This window comes from Gymnodraco acuticeps, unplaced genomic scaffold (genome assembly GCF_902827175.1).
Source record: "Gymnodraco acuticeps unplaced genomic scaffold, fGymAcu1.1, whole genome shotgun sequence".
Lineage (NCBI taxonomy): Eukaryota > Metazoa > Chordata > Actinopteri > Perciformes > Bathydraconidae > Gymnodraco > Gymnodraco acuticeps.
Window position 1 is genome coordinate 1,530,104 of NW_022992085.1, and position 19,524 is coordinate 1,549,627.

Consider the following 19,524-nt stretch of genomic DNA (forward strand, 5'->3'; position numbering starts at 1 on the left):
GGTCGCGTTGTTCGTAAAAAATCCCCAAGCTTCAGACACGCCCACCGCCAAGCGGTAACGCACGCCGCCGTGTGTAGGGGCCGTTAACCTCCAGCAGGGCAGATGGCTGCACAAGTCCATCGGGTGATGCTCCCAAAACACCGACTCACTCACAAAGAGACCAGACTTGAACACTGTCACTTGATAGGCCTGCACAAAAGCCTTCACCCCTTCGGCCCAGTTGACAGCCATGACTCCGTCCAAGTTGTACCCCCCAAGCACCCTCTTCATGAGGGACGTGCATGGAGTGGATGAAAGTCCCGACCGCAGCACAGCACCAAAATTGCTGGCTGTCAACCTGCCCCGCCTGTGTAACTGCCACTGAGGATTTGTCCGCTGTCCTACAGTGGCTGTCTGGATGGCAGCTTGCTGGTCTCTGCTCAGTCGCATTGAGGCAAGAATTGCCTCAAGCCCCCGACCCCCATGCCCCTTCACCAGCTCCGGCACGGTGACAATGGCCTGATGTTGAGGCCGCGGCTCTGGCTCAGGGGACAAAAGCCATGCCATGCCACACTGTGCGCCCCTCGAACCCAGTCTCATGGCATTTCGTGTTCACCAACACGATTTTTAATCTATTGATTCGTGTTCACCAACACGATTTTCCCATTTTTTTCGTGTTGCACAGCACGATTTTAAAAGCAATGTATTTCTACTGGTAATGACGCTCATGGAAGCACGGCATTCGTTTGTGTCGGCTGCCCTTAAAGGCAATGTGAGCATCCATTCTCATTGGATAACGGAGAATTGTACACCCGGAAGTAAGTATTCCCCTTACTGTCGATTGATTTTACAGTGATATCTGCACTACTCATCGACTAAAAAACAGCAGATTATCCTTGTTAATTACACAACATTGATTGGTTTAAATTGTGTGCAATGCTTTTGTATTTTTCCCCTTCGATTCGGAGAAACAAATGTTTTTTCCGAGTAAAGGATGGCAGAAGACACTACACTACCCAGAATCCCCAGCTATCGTTTGGACTACACCATGTGCTCTGTTTGACAAACCCCGTGATAGTCCTCGAGCTCTGTGATTGGAGAGTGTGCTCTGAGGGTTACGCCGAGCCTCGAACAGCACTTAAAATGGGATGGAACCATGGCAGACTGTCCAAAACTGGATTTGAACGGGTCCACCGCGTCCCCCCCTCCCCCACCCCGTCCCCAGAACAACACATGCTGGCTATTCTGTTTCGCAACATGTTCTCTATCTATGGCACGTCTCTACTGGGAGTAATGGGCAGCATTAATATATATACACACATGCCAGCTAAGGTCAGAAGAGCTTTATTTAACAGCTGGTCTTATATTTGTGACCCCTGTTGTTAATTGATAACATTACATTACATTACATTAATTGATAAGCCTGAAACATGCACTTGTCAAGGTTCAGAGGCACATTTTGCAAATATGGCAGTAGCCATCGATCAGCTTAAGATAATATATACTTTATTGATCCCAAGTTGGAACATTTGCGTTACATCAGCATGTGTAACAGTTAAATATGCAGTGGTGTTTATTTGACAGAACTGAATGGAGATTGTGCAGATCATCTCTTTGGTCAGAGACTCATTGTGATGTTTGTTACAGCCTCACTCTCATAATCCATTTCCTGTTATGTTTTTGTTTTTTTACCATGTATCTGATCACAGAGAAATGTTGTGCTTTTTTTGTTGTTTAAAATAAAAGCAATAATTGTGGCTTGATATTGAGTAAGAACATGTTTTTATGAACCACACAGCTTCCGGTCTTCCACGACCCGACCGGAGAAAAAGACGTGATGCAGGCACGAAACACATTACCAGTAGAAATACATTGCTTTTAAAATCGTGCTGTGCAACACGAAAAAAAGGGAAAGATCGTGTTGGTGAACACGAAATGCCATGAGACTGGGTTGCTAAACGATAGCTGGGGATTCTGGGTAGTGTAGTGTCTTCTGCTATCCTTTACTCCGAAAAAATATTTGTTTCTCCGAAATTATTTGCGTCCCTTTATGAAGCTGAAGGAGCCTAGGAGCGTCACAACTGCACGCCACGGGACCCTGACCAAGTGTCGCTCCTGGACGTTTATGGAGTGAGAGTGTGTTGCTTTAACATGTTTATACTTTATTTTTTATAAACTTTGTTCATTGATTTTTGTACACAAATTAAACAGAGATGACAGAGCGGTTGTGATTGACAGTATCACATTACAGTTGTGCAGATCACATAACATATGATACATTACAACAACAAGACAAACAGTCGGCTTGGTCACACAACAAAATACAAACAAACACATAACCTCATTCTCTTCAGGTAAGAATACAAATAAATAAAAATGTTTCATATAGACTATATATATATATAAAATAATAATAAATATATATATATATATATATTTGGGTCTTATTCCGGAATATCCGGGAAGGTACATGTTTATACTTTAAGAGCGTAGTGGACATATATAATCTGTCAGATGCTGTTCATTGAGTCTGAGGTGTCTCTTTGAACTAAGATAAAAAGCAACCACTTGATGGCAGTGTATCATATGTATCTACTCCGATTGAGTCTGTAACTTTATAACTTGAATATGAGGATAGCTTTTTATGTCAGTGGTTGATAATTACACTGTTATTAAAGTAGCACCTCATTGTAGCATATCAATTATTTTCCTAGAGTTGCAGTCACTATTTGTCACATTGAAACCACAGGTACAGCATGACCATCCACTTAAGACTTGAGTGCTTTTTATTTGTCATTGAATCATGAAACGTGTTGTTTTATGTTGAATAATGTTTCCTTCTATATGATTTTAGAATGTGCATTTTAGCCACATGCTGTGTTCACTTGTTTAGAGCGTGTTATAGAGATATTTCAATGCCCATCACCTTTCTGTGTGATATGTGTCTTACCTCATATTTATGATGGCAGTGTAACTGTTATTTGCCTTTATACATATCTGCTTTTCAAGCTATGTTTGAATGTTGGCCTTATATGGTAAAAATATAGTTTCTTAAAAATAATTGAATAATTGCCTTTTGGAAGACTGTTATCACCCCCTGATGATGTTTTTATCTGTTTTAACGACCTTTTAGAGCGTCCTGAACCACACAAAAAACACCCATCATCAGATTTCCAGTGATGAACTTGAGGAAATGTAAGCAGTTTCCTGCTTCCATGGGCACATGACCTTTGCCCTTTTTAAAAACTCTTCCTGCTATTGTGCCATGTGTGGACGAACACCCCCTTTTCCTTTTTCTGCCTCCTTATCATTTAAACTGTTGAAAGTGACACATTCCAGATGGACAGCAATGGAAGTAAATGTAATAAAGACTGTGAGAAGGGAGATAACTAAGTGCAAGAGCAGCAACATGTCTCTTTAGCAAAATAAACTTAGGCTTAAAAACATTCACGTCCCGAAAGCTCGTTTCTGCTCTTTGTGATAAAGTGCAAGCTCAGGTTTTGCAGCTTACATGCAAACAGTGTTTTATGAAGTTTTATTATATGTTACAGCAAATTTAGACTACAGCAGCATCCTGGAACAGATAAATAAGAATTAAGTAATGATTTATCTGTTGAAAATTAAACACAAGATGTTGATGAGGATTATCTGGCACGATCAGCTTTGTTTTCACACATTCCTGCTTTGGCACGGTTATTCTGTGCCAGGACACCTTGGAGACTGCCATGAGTTCTGTGAGAGTTGAGCAGCTTTAAACAACAACAAAAAAGCACTTCAAACATTTCCTGCCTTCCTCTGTGATCAGATACATGGTAAGAAAACAAAAACATAACAGGAAATGGATTATGAGAGTGAGGCTGTAACAAACATCACAATGAGTCTGACCAAAGAGATGATCTGATGATCTCCATTCAGTTCTGTCAAATCTTTATAGAAAACGTCTCGTGAAGTTTTCTCATCTCAGCTTCTTTTTATTTATGATCCAACATCGGACTGGCTGGTGCTGGCGTTACTTAACTTGCGTTGCTTCCCCGAGTCTCCCCCTCCTCCGTTGGGAGCGTTGGTCCCGGCTCCCAGCTGGTTCCCCGGCTCTATCTCTGGGTAACTGGCTCAGCACCGTGTTGACCAGGTTGTCTCGGAAGCTCTTGCTGAGGAAGTTGTAGAGGATGGGGTTTGCCACGCAGTGAAAAAGAGACAGGCTTTGCACCACGGTGAACGAGAAGTACAGCACGTGCACCGTGTTGCAGCTGAAGATGAAGGGGTCGATGTCATCCACGATCATCAGGAACACGACGAAGTGGTAGGGCAACCAGCACAGGACGAACACCAGGGAGTAAACGTGAACCAGCCACACGTCCCGCCGGCCCTGAACATCCGGCGCCGTCCGAACCGCACGAGCGATCAGCACGTTGCAGGTGATGATGACGGCGGCGGGGCCCAAGAACTGGAAGACCAGGGAGAGGAAAACCACAGAGACAAACCACTCGGTGTGGTTGTGTTCAGGCACAAAGTAGCAGCCCGGCTCGTTCCTCTCCAGAAGAGTGATGTGGACGTTCTCCAGCAGCGCCAGGAACAAGGAGAGCACCCAAAGGCCTCCGCAGAGCACCCATCGGCGGCGGCCCAGCACGGGGAAGAAGGCGGGAAACGAGGGTCTGGTCAGGGACAGATAACGCTCCGCGGTCATGAGGGCCAGGAAGAAGGAGCTGCTGTAGAAGTTGACCGTGTAGACGAAGTAGGTCACCTTGCAGAGGAAGTGACCCCACAGCCAGACATCGTCCATGGTCACCTCCATCATGAAGAACGGCAGGGTCACGATCACCATGAGGTCCGACAGGCTCACGTTGAGGATGCAGAACAGGACCCCGTTGGCAGAGTGGCGTCGGCGCCAGTTGACCCAGATGACCAGCACGTTCTCCAGCAGGCCCACCATGAAGATGAAAAGGTAGATGAGGAAGAGGGCGATGCGCCGGTAGTCTCTGGCAGAATCCAGGTCAATGGTGCAGTGGTCGAACAATTCCAGCGTGGCGTTGTGCTCGTGAGCGCTCATGGTCTGGAGTGAAAAGCAGAGGGAAAACTGTTTCATATAACTGGAAATTGTTCAGTTTTATTCTGGGGTTAATCTGATTATGTTACACAACAGAAACTCAGGAGGAGGGTGGGAGACGTGCTGGGTTGGAATATTACAAAAAGTAGTAGAGTAGGATATTAAAGCCTCAACATATGAGAAGAAGCAAAAACGTCAAATGGAAGTTATAAATGTCTCACTTTGAGGTGCTGTGAGTAAATATATGGTTTAATATTTTAAAAGCAATACATCTCAGGAGGCGACTGGTGTTACCGCAGCTTTACAAGCATGTCGGAGAACAACTTCAGGTAGCATTAAAGCGTGAAATACACTGTCTAGAGAGCATTTGATTTGTCCTTTCTAAACCAATGTAGGAACATGGTGGTGCAACATGTATTCAGACTCCATGATGAGGACCCTTTCCCCTATCTTTATATTTTACACTAATATAAACATAGTTCTGTATATTTTATTACATTTCTGCGTATTGTTCCCCGAAATACTGTACGATGGCCCTTTAAAGAGTAGACTACTGCATATATTTAGCAGCACTGTTGTACTCACAAAGGACTGAATATCAAGACATTTTTTATTACTGTAGTGTACATGCATTTTTTCTCTCTAAGAAAAGCATGACGCCTACATTACCCATAATGCCACTAAAAGTCTGATGTCTAGATGGTAACCCTCGATTTGCAAAACTCTTGCAAGAGGATTGAATAGCTAAAGTTAGACTTTGACCTCAAATGGATAGGCTTTCCATTTTATTTAGAAATGTATGGTGGAAACAGTTTGTTACATCACAACAAAAATATATTACTGTACCTTGTTGTGAAGAGGCGCGTTGTGTAGATGAAGAGGGGTGAGGGTCCCTCCAGAGGCCTCGCTGACTCCTTCCAGCTCTGATGTTAACGGATATCTGAGCAATCAAGCAGCAGGAGCTTCTACCCTCCCATTTCTCATTAACACGCACACACACACACACACACACACACACACACACACACACACACACACACACACACACACACACACACACACACACACACACTCACACACACATGACAGGACATCCTCAGTTGGTAGTGGGGAGTGGTGTAGAAATCCAGGAACGCCTACACAGGTTTTATGCAATATAAACATGTGTTTCAAAAAGTATATTAAACACTCATGTGAGAATAGGACATAGAAACTTGGGTGTTGCCATTTTCTGCTGTTTCTCGTCACTATTGAATTGAATTCCTTTATTCAAATTTACAAGCTGTAAATTATTTCGTTCTTAATTTTATTGCTCATAAGTAAAAAAATATTAAATGGAAAAGCATTATTTAGAATTTATTGTCGGATAATAGATTGATTGTTAAATCATTCTCCAATAAATGTTATTTGCTGCCGATATATGCCACATAAACAATATTATTAGATTATTAAGAAAACTTGTAGTTGTGTCACTCTGGTGAATGTTTACTCTTGGAATAATAGAAGAACAAACAAATAAAGTAGAAATTAATTAATACCAGAAATCTTATTTTACATAAGACATCTGACAGTATCATGGAGAAAAAGTAACCTATTGCATTATTTTGATACCAGCCTGCAGCGACATGATTCAAAGGTTTTAGGATTCAAAGATTTGTATTGTCATATGCACAAAGTGTAGAAATGGCAATGAAATTATTCTGACCTGAGCTCCTCCAACAATGCAACATATATAATAAAATACAAAAATACAACAAAAAAAAAGTTGTGCAAAATTAGATCTAATATCTACTCTTCCCTGTCTCTCGCCTCCCTAGAGTCGGTCAGAGACCGCCTGCTGAGCCACGTGTGTCCTCAGAGCCTGACGTGTGGGGTGTGTCGCCTCCCGCAGCTCTCCCTGTGCCCTCTGCTTCGTGCAGTGCTGCATGCCGGACAGACACATGGCGGCGCACGCAGAGGAGGCGGCGGCGACGAAAGAGCGGGAGCGTCTGGCGCTGAGGGCGTTCAGAGTCGGGTCGAACGGGGATGGAGATGGAGGTTCGGCAGGAGTGGAGGAGCTGCACTGCTTCCTGCCCGCAGTCTTTCCGCTCCACCTCTGCCTTCCAGTATCACCTCGGCTTGCACAGCACTGAGGCCCTTGGTGGAGGAGGGGGGGGGTCCCGGGCTGGTTTGGAAAACGTAAAGCTGACCTCGCCTCTTCCACCTCTCAGCGTGAGGTTGTGAAAATGAGCAACCTGGGTTTGGGGATGGATGAGCTTCAGCTTGCCAGGTAAGTTTTTTCAAGGTTCCATCCACAGCCTGCCCGGGGGTCCTGACCAACAGGAGCGCGGGGCAGGACATGGGGGTCGGGCAGCGGGGGTCCGTGGGAAATGGTACCGGTGTCGCTACTGTGGCAAACGCTTCGCACACTCGGGGGAATTCACCTACCACCTCCGCATCCACACAGGAGAGAAACTCTACCAGTGCAAAGTGTGCCTGCGCTTCTTCAGAGGCCGCTCCACCATGATCTGCCACCTGAAGACGCACGCCGGCGCGCTCAAGTACCGCACCGTCTGTGGACTCTTCTTCTCCATGCTGAAGCTGGTGGCGTCGCACATGGAGCTGCACAAGGACCACCTGCCGCTGGACTTCAACTTCGAGCAGACCTTCATGTACAACCAGAGCCGGCCTTAGACTTTTGGGGGCCCTAAGCGAGCTTTGGCTTGGGGGCCCCCCTCACTCTTGCGCATTCTCATTACACACAACACAGAACCAACTTTTCTCTTATGATGTTAGCATAAGCACACATATTGTATACATAAGCATGTAAACACTGTGGACCTAACCTCCTCTAGGGGGGTCCGGGGGCATGCTCCCCGGGGAGATTTATTTTTAAATATTGAAGTTAAAAGCATCAATCTGGTGCACTTTGAGAGCAAAATTAAGAGATCTATGGATACATCTCGCAACACCTATATGAAACAGAACTGTAAACAGATTTTTATTTATGGATATTTTACAAATCACTCCCCTTTAAAACTGTATTCTTGTTTTGTCATATAGTATTTCATAACTGTTTTTTATTTATTCTCTCTGGCTGTCCATCTCATAATGTTCATATAGAAACTAGCTGTCAAAAGGAATATCATTCAGAAGAATTATAATTTCATGCAAAAATATGTCACAAAAAGAGGTTGCACATTTAAATTCAGGTGTTGTTATGGCAACGTCAGTGGCCAAACAGCCACATGTACTGCTGCAAATACGTTCAAACATGCTGTCGACACATAAAACAGTGGCAACTATGCCACCATTTCAGCTGACTTTTTGTCAGAAATACTGTCCCATAACATCCACATATTTCAGTGCTAGGTTGATGCTTAGCTAAGCTAACTATAGCCGCTTTCACACCAAGTACTTTGCCAAGTGCCGGCACTAAGTGCCCCGGCACTTAGTACATGAACTAAGTAAGTACAGATCGCGTTCACACCGGAATAAGTTCCCTGAGGGAACAAATGAGCCACTGATGTCACTTCGTCTTCTTCTGCTTTGGGTTTACTGGCAGGCCGCAAACCACTTCACAGCGTATACTGCCACGCGAAGTTCCCTGCCGGAAGTCCCCGGAGTTGGGGACTGGCTTCAGTAGAAGCTGCTGGGACTCCCAACAGCTTCTACTGAAGCCTTCCGAGTAAATTGGCAGAACGCCGACACCTCCTCATTACTCCACCGCTCCCATGTTTTTTTTTTGTGTTGCCATAAGTTATTCTCTCTCCGTTGGTGTCCGGGGCTAATGCTAATAATGCTAATGCCAGCAAATACAATGGCGGCTTCACAACACTTTTCATAGTTTTACGGGGCGTGGTTTGCAATTCGCCGAGCCAATATAAATTGGTACTTTTTTCTCCCCAGGATAGTACCACCTCTCTAGCAGGCACTAAAAATGGGGGTAAAAGTTCCCGGCACTAAGTACTCTTTTTGGTGTGAACGCAAAATAAGGGGTACTAACGGACCTAAACGGGAAAAGTACGGGGAAAAGTACTCGCTCGCGTGTGAACGCGCCTTATGAAACACTTTAACTGACAGGACTCAGGATCAACTGTGTACTGTAAGGCAGCTTCTAACTTCATGTTGAACAGTAAGTCAACATTTCCCAGAGAGCTTTCTTTGAAATCACCAGGTAACGCTAAAAAACATAACATTTAGATTGTATGACAAAGTGTTTATTTAATATATCTGGCTAGCTATAGCTACTTGCTAACGGTTTAGCTTACCCCCGCAATTCAAAGTAACGTAACGTAGCTGTAATTTATGCTTTGCTTACATGTTCGCATAACTTGGAAGTTTACTGACATTTACATACCTTGTTTACCTGGCTCAAGTGGTGGCTCTGGGGTTGTTGTGTGAGCCACCACTTGAGAATTGTCGTCTTTTTAAAAAAAATGTTTTCTTATGTCCATCTTCAAAAACTCTGAGTCCGGCTGACAGTTTATTTTAAACATTGTCACAGCTCACAGGATAGGTACCTGTCAGCCAATAAGACAGATGTTTATTTCCATTCAACTCTCTGGTTGGTCTGGTGTCTTGCCTCTGTTGCATTCACTGAACACGGGAAATTACATTCCTGACGTCCTCTCTTGTGTCATGATGAGGTTTAGGTAGCACGGTTAATGTATTATATTCAGTGGCGTTGTTATATGTACAAAAGTGGTGGGGCACAAAAAACTTAGATGTCTATAAGCTTCTGCAGTGAGGTTCATGGCTGGTGAGGCACTGGCACTGACTCTTCAGGTTTACAAATATTATATTTTGACCTAAATCAAAATATAATATTATTTTCAAAAGCTTTTTTTGTCTGATGCTTCAATTAATTTTAAACAGACAGTTCAACAAAAGGATACCCAAAAAAAATGTAATTTTATCATTTAAATATTGAATTGTTCTCTCTTAGTAAGATCCCATTTTCAATAAAATTGCAGTCTTACCTTGACTTGAAGATGAAGTCCATTTGCTTATCCTTCTGGACAAAAATCTCTATTACTTTTTTGTAAAAGTCCTCCTTATGTTCTTGTAGTTTCAAAAGTCTATCATAAATCTAATCTAATCAATAGATTTATGATTCGAAAATTATAAAAGTAGGGTAGACATGTGGATATTATCCGGCTGAACAAAACGTGCATTTATCTAACAGCGACGTTTCCCACAGACCTTATTTGGAGCTATTTTCTAAAATCCTATGGAGAAATCTCATTGCTTTTTTGTCGAGGGAAGCCATGCGCAGCTTACTTCCGGGTTTTAGGACGCCTCACTGCAGCTCTCTCTCGTCTCCTCTTCACACACCACACTTTTCGCGGCACACGTACTTACAGCCAATCAGCTCTGAATGATGTGAGATGACGTATGGTGGGGATGGCAGCTCTATGCCCCTATGGTCATTATTTTTTTGCCACACACATTAAATAGGAAAATATTCTGAGCATGCGCAGTGTAGTTTTTACAGTCACCGTTCACTTAGACAGAGAGAGGGAGGGGCAGGATCGGGTTTTGTCCCACATGGCTCTGAACAGCTCAATAGGCACACACTGTAGACACTAATTAGAAGAACACAGACTAAAACAGCAATGTACAGACGAATCAGATGATTAAACATGATATGAAAATATATTTAATATTTTTTTTAATTTTTTTTTTGCATTTTGTTGTAATCATTATTTGTAATACTTTCTGCTGACACTAGGTGGGGCTGTGCCCCTGCCCCTAATGACCAGTCGCCACTGCTTATATTATTGACTCAATAATATAATACATGACTTTGAGAGTAGGCAATCTAGGCATATTAACAACATTAATTAAACATACTTATCACGGCGACGGTGTACTGAGATTATTATTATTTTTTAAAAATTGCCACAGGCCCCTTAGTGGCTGCGGGGCCCTAAGCGGCCGCTTATGTCGCTTAATGGGTCAGGCCGGCTCTGTGTACAACGATCACTCTAAAGAGCCGCTGCCCACTGTGGACACCTGACGAGCTCTTCTTCGCTTCGCTGACACTTCCTGTGTGTCTGGTTGTCGTGGACCACAAACCAGAGGTGTGGACTCGAGTCACATGACTTGGACTCGAGTCAGACTCGAGTCACACATTTTATGACTTGAGACTCGACTTGACAACATCACAAAAGACTTGCGACTCGACTTGGACTTGAACACCAATGACTCGGGACTTGACTTGGACTTGAGCCTTCTGACTTGAGGTGACTTGCTACTTTAATTCAGAGGTCTCCAACACGCCGATCGCGAGCTGCCGTTAGAAGAGCAGACTCCCGTCGGGGAAAGCAGAATCTTCAGCCGCTCCTACTCTTGCTGAGAATCCTTGCAGGCAGGGGCGGGTCTTTATTTAGCTGGGCCACCATGCGGCCAATCATATGCGAGGACACACTAGGATCATACCATTATGTGAAAGAAGGGTGGGGGGCACAGCATGTGCAGAGCGACGGGGAGACGGGGAGCCGGATTTAAATGCAAGCGCGTCGGAAAAAGTCAAGAAATGAGCGAAAACCGAAAAAAGAAGCAGCATCTGGCTGCTTTTCAATGATATTGGAGAAAGCAAAGCTGAGTGCAGGATTTGTAAAATGAAAATAACCTTCAGAGCAGGGTAAACACTCAGGATTTATTGTCAGAGGTGGGAGAAGTTCAGACAATTAAACAAAGTTACAATCAGGGTTCCCGCGGGGTCTTAACAAGTCTTTAAAAGTCTTAAATTTGATAATCAGAATTTAAGGCCTTAAAAAGGTCTTAAATATGATTCAGAAGGTCTTAAAAATTATCGGATTTGAAAGGTACTTCTGTGTTGCGATAGCGTCTAAATGTGTTTTGGGGGAAATGTCCGGGCTGCAAAGTAACCAGTACGGTAATAGCCTTTCAGTTCCCCCCAACAATTTGTATTGAATTAAATCAACATGGAACCAGTAATCACTAACTTTGTTTCCCCCGGCCCCTTATTGGAGAACACCCAGCTAGTAACCTAGCAACCAAGCTTCAGCTCATGTAACCTATCTTCGAATCTACTTACAAATAAATATGGGGAAGTGTAAGTTCAACCGTATTTGGTTGGAAAACATCTAATTTAGTGCTTGGTTGAAACCAGTGGAGGGAACGTGTTTGAAGCCCGCTGCACCTTTTGCAAAATAAATTAGTGTTTGTTTTGCTAATGTAGCGTTAGCTAGTGCAGCGTTAGCTAGTGGAGCGTTAGCTAGTGCAGCAGCAGCTAATGTAGCGTTAGCTAGTGCAGCGTTAGCTAGTGCAGCAACAGCTAGTGCAGCGTTAGCTAGTGGAGTGTTAGCTAGTGCAGCAGCTCCCGCAACAACACCGGGGGACCTCCGGGCGAAGTTTGGGTCTACGTCAACCCTAAAAGCGGAGGTGCTGTAGACGCTAAGTACCGTAGCTAAACACCAATCATACAACAGCAACGATGAAATAGTGTAGCCAAGGCAGCAGAGCTCAGTCTGAATATAGCTCTTGTCACTCTCTCTCAGAGACACACACACACACACACACACACACACACACACACACACACACACACACACACACACACACACACACACACACACAAGGGCTGCTCGATTATGGCAATAATCAAGATTATGTTGGTCAATAATTAATATCACGATTATTAAATATGATTATTCATTGACTTTGAAAACATCCATTTATTGAACTTTAAAACAGATAATAATTTGAACAGTATCTTTTTAACTGTTGATTACCCTGAACGTATAATTCAACTGAAAAACCAATACAAAAATTAATTAAATAAATGATACATTACTAAAAAAATCATTAGATCAAATATGTTGTGGTGCACTGTCACAACCTAGCAAAGCAAAATAATCGTTTTTTCCGATTATGTTGTTTTCGTAATTGTGGCAGGCCAAAATCGTAATTGCGATTACAATATGATTAATTGCACAGCCCTAACACACACACACACACACACACACACACACACACACTCAAGCGCACACACATACACACTTTTTGTCTAACACGCTAACACAGTTCTGTACTGTTACGCTGTTGTGTTCAGTCATTGTTCTTATGTTGAACATGAATACATTTACTTTGTAAGTAATTATGGGACGTATTTCTTCTTTATATACATTTTCCTTCATACTTTATTGCCGTGAAATAGGTCTTAAATTCTATTCAAAGTGGTCTTAAAAAGGTGTTAAAAAGTCTTAAATTTGAGTTGGCGAAACCTGCAGGAACCCTGTACAATAAAAAGTCCTGCATTCAAAATGTTACAAGTAAAAGTACAAAAGTATTAGCATCAAGATATACTTAAAGTACCACCTGCAGAGGGATCTAGATGCAGGTGTTATTTTCCCCATAGAGACCGCCTCGCTGCACATTATCCCTTGCATAAAGATAGATTGTGGGTCCCTTATAACATGTTGTACACAGTGGAAATAAACATTCTGGTTACCTCAACATCAGGGATCTTATACATTAAACTCCTTCTGAATCAAACCGTCACGGTAGCCTTACCTTACTGATCCCTCTTAAATTAGAAAAACACACGTTACTTTACCAGCAGAGAGAAAATGGATTATTAAATTATTAATGTGACTAATAAAGAGCAATTTGATTATTAAGTATTATTCTGTTGATCGATGTCATTACATTTGGTGAAAAACACATAATGACTTGTTTATGACTCGTTTTGTCAAAGTTTAGGACTTGACTTGACTTGAACTGGCCCATCCTGATTTGAGACTTGACTTGGACTTGCAAAACAATGACTTGAGACTTGACTCGGACTTGAGCGCAAAGACTTGAGACTTGACTCGGACTTGCAAAACAATGACTTGGTCCCACCTCTGCCACAAACTGCTATCAATAGAATAGGGCTGGAACTATTGTATATTTTTTATTTATCTTTTTTGCTGATGTAAAATGCCAAAACATTTGTTTTAAAGTACATTTTGATTCTGAGATGACATCATGAAATTGTTTGTGTATTTTCCAAAACCAAAACCCAAAAGATATTCAGTTTATCACGAGTTAAACTTTTAAGTAAAAAAAGTAGGAGAATATTGAACTTTTGGATTGCTAAATCTTAAAAATAACACATTACTTTTATGTTCATCCATTTATTACGTCACCTCTTTAACATGTTTATACTTTATTTATTTTATAAATGTGTTCATTGATTTTCGTACACAAATTAAACAGAGATGACAGAGCGGTTGTGATTGACAGTATCACATTACAGTTGTGCAGATCACATAACATACGATATATTACAACATCAGGACAAACAGTCGGCTTGGTCACACAACAAAATACAAACAAACACATAACCTCATTCTCTTCAGGTAAGAATACAAATAAATAAATATGTTTCCTATAGCCTATATATATAAAATAATAATACAAATATATATATATATTTGGGTCTTATTCCGGAATATCCGGGAAGGTACATGTTTATACTTTAAGAGCGTAGTGGACATATATAATCTGTCGGATGCTGTTCATTGAGTCTGAGGTGTCTCTTTGAACTAAGATAAAAAGCGACCACTTGATGGCAGTGTATCATATGTATCTACTCCGATTGAGTCTGTAACTTTATAACTTTAATATGAGGATAGGTTTTTATGTCAGTGGTTGATAATTACACTGTTATTAAAGTAGCACCTCATTGTAGCATATCAATTATTTTCCTAGAGTTGCAGTCACTATTTGTCACATTGAAACCACAGGTACAGCATGACCATCCACTTAAGACTTGAGTGCTTTTTATTTGTCATTGAATCATGAAACGTGTTGTTTTATGTTGAATAATGTTTCCTTCTATATGATTTTAGAATGTGCATTTTAGCCACATGCTGTGTTCACTTGTTTAGAGCGTGTTATAGAGATATTTAAATGCCCATCACCTTTCTGTGTGATATGTGTCTTACCTCATATTTATGATGGCAGTGTAACTGTTATTTGCCTTTATACATATCTGCTTTTCAAGCTATGTTTGAATGTTGGCCTTATATGGTAAAAATATGGTTTCTTAAAAATAATTAAATAATTGCCTTTTGGAAGACTGTTATCACCCCCTGATGATGTTTTTATCTGTTTTAACGACCTTTTAGAGCGTCCTGAACCACACAAAAAACACCCATCATCAGATTTCCAGTGATGAACTTGAGGAAATGTGCGCAGTTTCCTGCTTCCATGGGCACGTGACCTTTGCCATTTTTAAAAACTCTTCCTGCTATTATGCCATGTGTGGACGAACACCCCCTTTTCCTTTTTCTGCCTCCTTATCATTTAAACTGTTGAAAGTGACACATTCCAGATGGACAGCAATTGAAGTAAATGTAATAAAGACTGTGAGAAGGGAGATAACTAAGTGCAAGAGCAGCAACATGTCTCTTTAGCTAAATAAACTTAGGCTTAAAAACATTCACGTCCCGAAAGCTCGTTTCTGCTCTTTGTGATAAAGTGCAAGCTCAGGTTTTGCAGCTTACATGCAAACAGTGTTTTATGAAGTTTTATTATATGTTACAGCAAATTTAGACTACAGCAGCATCCTGGAACAGATAAATAAGAATTAAGTAATGATTTATCTGTTGAAAATTAAACACAAGATGTTGATGAGGATTATCTGGCACGATCAGCTCTGTTTTCACACATTCCTGCTGTGGCACGGTTATTCTGTGCCAGGAGACCTTGGAGACTGCCATGAGTTCTGTGAGAGTTGAGCAGCTTTAAACAACAACAAAAAAAGCACTTCAAACATTTCCTGTCTTCCTCTGTGATCAGATACATGGTAAGAAAACAAAAACATAACAGGAAATGGATTATGAGAGTGAGGCTGTAACAAACATCACAATGAGTCTGACCAAAGAGATGATCTGATGATCTCCATTCAGTTCTGTCAAATCTTTATAGAAAACGTCTCGTGAAGTTTTCTCATCTCAGCTTCTTTTTATTTATGATGCAACATCGGACTGGCTGGTGCTGGCGTTACTTAACTTGCGTTGCTTCCCCGGGTCTCCCCCTCCTCCGTTGGGAGCGTTGGTCCCGGCTCCCAGCTGGTTCCCAGCTCCATCTCTGGGTAACTGGCTCAGCACCGTGTTGACCAGGTTGTCTTGGAAGCTCTTGCTGAGGAAGTTGTAGAGGATGGGGTTTGCCACGCAGTGAAAAAGAGACAGGCTTTGCACCACGGTGAACGAGAAGTACAGCACATCCATCGTGTTGCAGCTGAAGATGTCGGGGTCGATGTCGTTTACGATCATCAGGAACACGACGAAGTGGTAGGGCAACCAGCACAGGACGAACACCAGGGAGTAAACGTGAACAAGCCACACGTCCCGCCGGACCTGAACATCCGGCGCCGTCCGAACCGCATGAGCGATCAGCACGTTGCAGGTGATGATGACGGCGGCGGGAACCAAGAACTGGAAGACCAGGCAGAGGAAAACCACAGAGACAAACCACTCGGTGTGGTTGTGTTCAGGTAAAAAGTAGCAGCCCGGCTCGTTCCTCTCCAGAAGATCTACATGGACGTTCTTCAGCAGCGCCAGGAACAAGGAGAGCACCCAAAGGCCTCCGCAGAGCACCCATCGGCGGCGGCCCAGCACGGGGAAGAAGGCGGGAAACGAGGGCCTGGTCAGGGACAGATAACGCTCCGCGGTCATGAGGGCCAGGAAGAAGGAGCTGCTGTAAGAGTTGACCTTGTAGACTAGGTAGGTCACCTTGCAGAGGAAGCGACCCCACAGCCAGACATTGTCCATGGTCACCTCCATCATGAAGAACGGCAGGGTCACGATCACCATGAGGTCCGACAGGCTCACGTTGAGGATGCAGAACAGGACCCCGTTGGCAGAGTGGCGTTGGCGCCAGTTGACCCAGATGACCAGCACGTTCTCCAGCAGGCCCACCATGAAGATGAAAAGGTAGATGAGGAAGAGGGCGATGCGCCGGTAGTCTCTGGCAGAATCCAGGTTGATGGTGCAGTGGTCGAACAATTCCAGCGTGGCGTTGTGCTCGTGAGCGCTCATGGTCTGGAGTGAAAAGCAGAGGGAAAACTCTTTCATATAACTGGAAATTGTTCAGTTTTATTCTGGGGTTGATCTGATTATGTTACACAACAGAAACTCAGGAGGAGGGTGGGAGACGTGCTGGGTTGGAATATTACAAAAAGTAGTAGAGTCGGATATTAAAGCCTCAACATATGAGAAGAAGCAAAAACCTCAAATGGAAGTTATAAATGTCTCACTTTGAGGTGCTGTGAGTAAATATATGGTTTAATATTTTAAAAGCATTACATCTCAGGAGGCGGCTGGTGTTACCGCAGCTTTACAAGCATGTCGGAGAACAACTTCAGGTAGCATTAAAGCGTGAAATACACTGTCTAGAGAGCATTTGATTTGTCCTTTCTAAACCAATGTAGGAACATGGTGGTGCAACATGTATTCAGACTCCATGATGAGGACCCTTTCCCCTATCTTTATATTTTACACTAATATAAACATAGTTCTGTATATTTTATTACATTTCTGCGTATTGTTCCCTGAAATACTGCACGATGGCCCTTTAAAGAGTAGACTACTGCATATATTTAGCAACACTGTTGTACTCACAAAGGACTGAATATCAACAAATGTTTTATTACTGTAGTGTACATGCCTTTTCTCTCTCTAAGAAAAGCATGACGCCTACATTACCCATAATGCCACTAAAAGTCTGATGTCTAGATGGTAACCCTCGACTTGCAAAACTCTTGCAAGAGGATTGAATAGCTAAAGTTAGACTTTGACCTCGAATGGATAGGCTTTCCATTTTATTTAGAAATGTACTGTGGAAACAGGTTGTTACATCACAACAAAATATATTACTGTACCTTGTTGTGAAGAGGCGCGTTGTGTAGATGAAGAGGGTTAGGGTGAGGGTCCCTCCTGAGGCCTCGCTGACTCCTTCCAGCTCTGATGTTAAAGGATATCTGAGCAATCAAGCAGCAGGAGCTTCTACCCTCCCATTTCTCATTAACACGCACGCGCGCACGCACGCACGCACACACACACACACACACACACACACACACACACACACACGACAGGACATCCTCAGTTGGTAGTGGGGAGTGGTGTAGAAATCCAGGAACGCCTACACAGGTTTTATGCAATATAAACATGTGTTTCAAAATGTATATTAAACACTCATGTGAGAATAGGACATAGAAACTTGGGTGTTGCCATTTTGTGCTGCTTCTCGTCACTATTGAATTGAATTCCTTTATTCAAATTTACAAGCTGTAAATTATTTCGTTCTTAATTTTACTGCTCATAAGTAAAAAAAATATTAAATAGAAAAGCATTATTTAGAATTTATTGTCAGATAATAGATTGATTGTTAAATAATTTTCCAATAAATGTTATTTGTTGCCGATATATGCCACATAAACAATATTATTAGATTATTAAGAAAACTTGTGTCACTCCGGTGGATTTCTATCCTCAAGAAAAAGGAAGTAGAAATCTAGCTCAGAATTAATTAATACCAGAAAACAGATTTTACAAAAATACATCTGACAGTATCATGGAGAAAAAGAAAGACTATTGCATTATTTTTTTCCCTGCAGCCACATGAGATCTCATATTTCAATGTGAGACAATCATTAAATTAAATGATCAACACAAAAAAAATAATAGGCAACTATTTTTATAATAGATAGATTGTTTAATAATTTTCAAATAAATGTAATTTGCCGCCAATATATGCCACATAAACAATATTATTAGATTATTAAGAAAACGTATAGTTGTGTCACTCTGGTGAATGTTTACTCTTGGAATAATAGAAGAACAAACAAATAAAGTAGAAATTAATTAATACCAGAAATCTTATTTTACATAAGACATCTGACAGTATCATGGAGAAAAAGTAACCTATTGCATTATTTTGATACCAGCCTGCAGCGACATGATTCAAAGATTTTAGGATTCAAAGATTGTATTGTCATATGCACAAAGTGTAGAAATGGCAATGAAATTATTCTGACCTGAGCTCCACCAACAATGCAACATATATAATAAAATACAAAAATACAAAATTAAAAAAAGTAGTACAAAATTAGATCTAATATCTACTCTTCCCTGTCTCTCGCCTCCCTAGAGTCGGTCAGAGACCGCCTGCTGAGCCACGTGTGGGGTGTGTCGCCTCCCGCAGCTCTCCCTGTGCCCTCTGCTTCGTGCAGTGCTGCATGCTGGACAGACACATGGCGGCGCACGCAGAGGAGGCGGCGGCGACGAAAGAGAGGGGGGCGTCTGGCGCTGAGGGCGTTCAGAGTCGGGTCGAACGGGGATGGGGATGGAGATGGAGGTTCGGCAGGAGTGGAGGAGCTGCACTGCTTCCTGCCCGCAGTCTTTCCGCTCCACCTCTGCCTTCCAGTACCACCTCGGCTTGCACAGCACTGAGGCCCTTGGTGGAGGAGGGGGGGGTCCCGGGCTGGTTTGGAAAACGTA

At 42.4% G+C, this 19,524-nt stretch overlaps 2 protein-coding genes across 2 annotated transcripts; both read right to left on the reverse strand.

Moving 5' to 3' along the window:
* Positions 1 to 2,203: 2,203 nt before the first annotated feature.
* On the reverse strand, positions 2,204 to 5,943 carry LOC117537408 (G-protein coupled receptor 182-like). The gene is given in 3 exon segments (XM_034202617.1): positions 2,204 to 4,059; positions 4,061 to 5,029; positions 5,870 to 5,943. Coding segments are annotated over 2 exon segments (1,071 nt in total). The 5' UTR covers positions 5,027 to 5,029; positions 5,870 to 5,943; the 3' UTR covers positions 2,204 to 3,954.
* A 9,578-nt stretch (positions 5,944 to 15,521) lies between these two features.
* LOC117537358 (G-protein coupled receptor 182-like) lies at positions 15,522 to 17,985 on the reverse strand. The gene is made up of 2 exons (XM_034202545.1): positions 17,904 to 17,985; positions 15,522 to 17,064 (listed from the first exon to the last, which is right to left on the reverse strand). The coding sequence occupies exon 2, from the start codon at positions 17,059 to 17,061 to the stop codon at positions 15,991 to 15,993; it is 1,071 nt and encodes a 356-aa protein (XP_034058436.1). The 5' UTR covers positions 17,062 to 17,064; positions 17,904 to 17,985; the 3' UTR covers positions 15,522 to 15,990.
* Between the last annotated feature and the right edge of the window lie 1,539 nt (positions 17,986 to 19,524).

Bases quoted from the DNA above. Each gene is read 5' to 3' on its own strand.
- LOC117537358 (XM_034202545.1), bottom strand. From the start codon at position 17,061: ATGAGCGCTCACGAGCACAACGCCACGCTGGAATTGTTCGACCACTGC.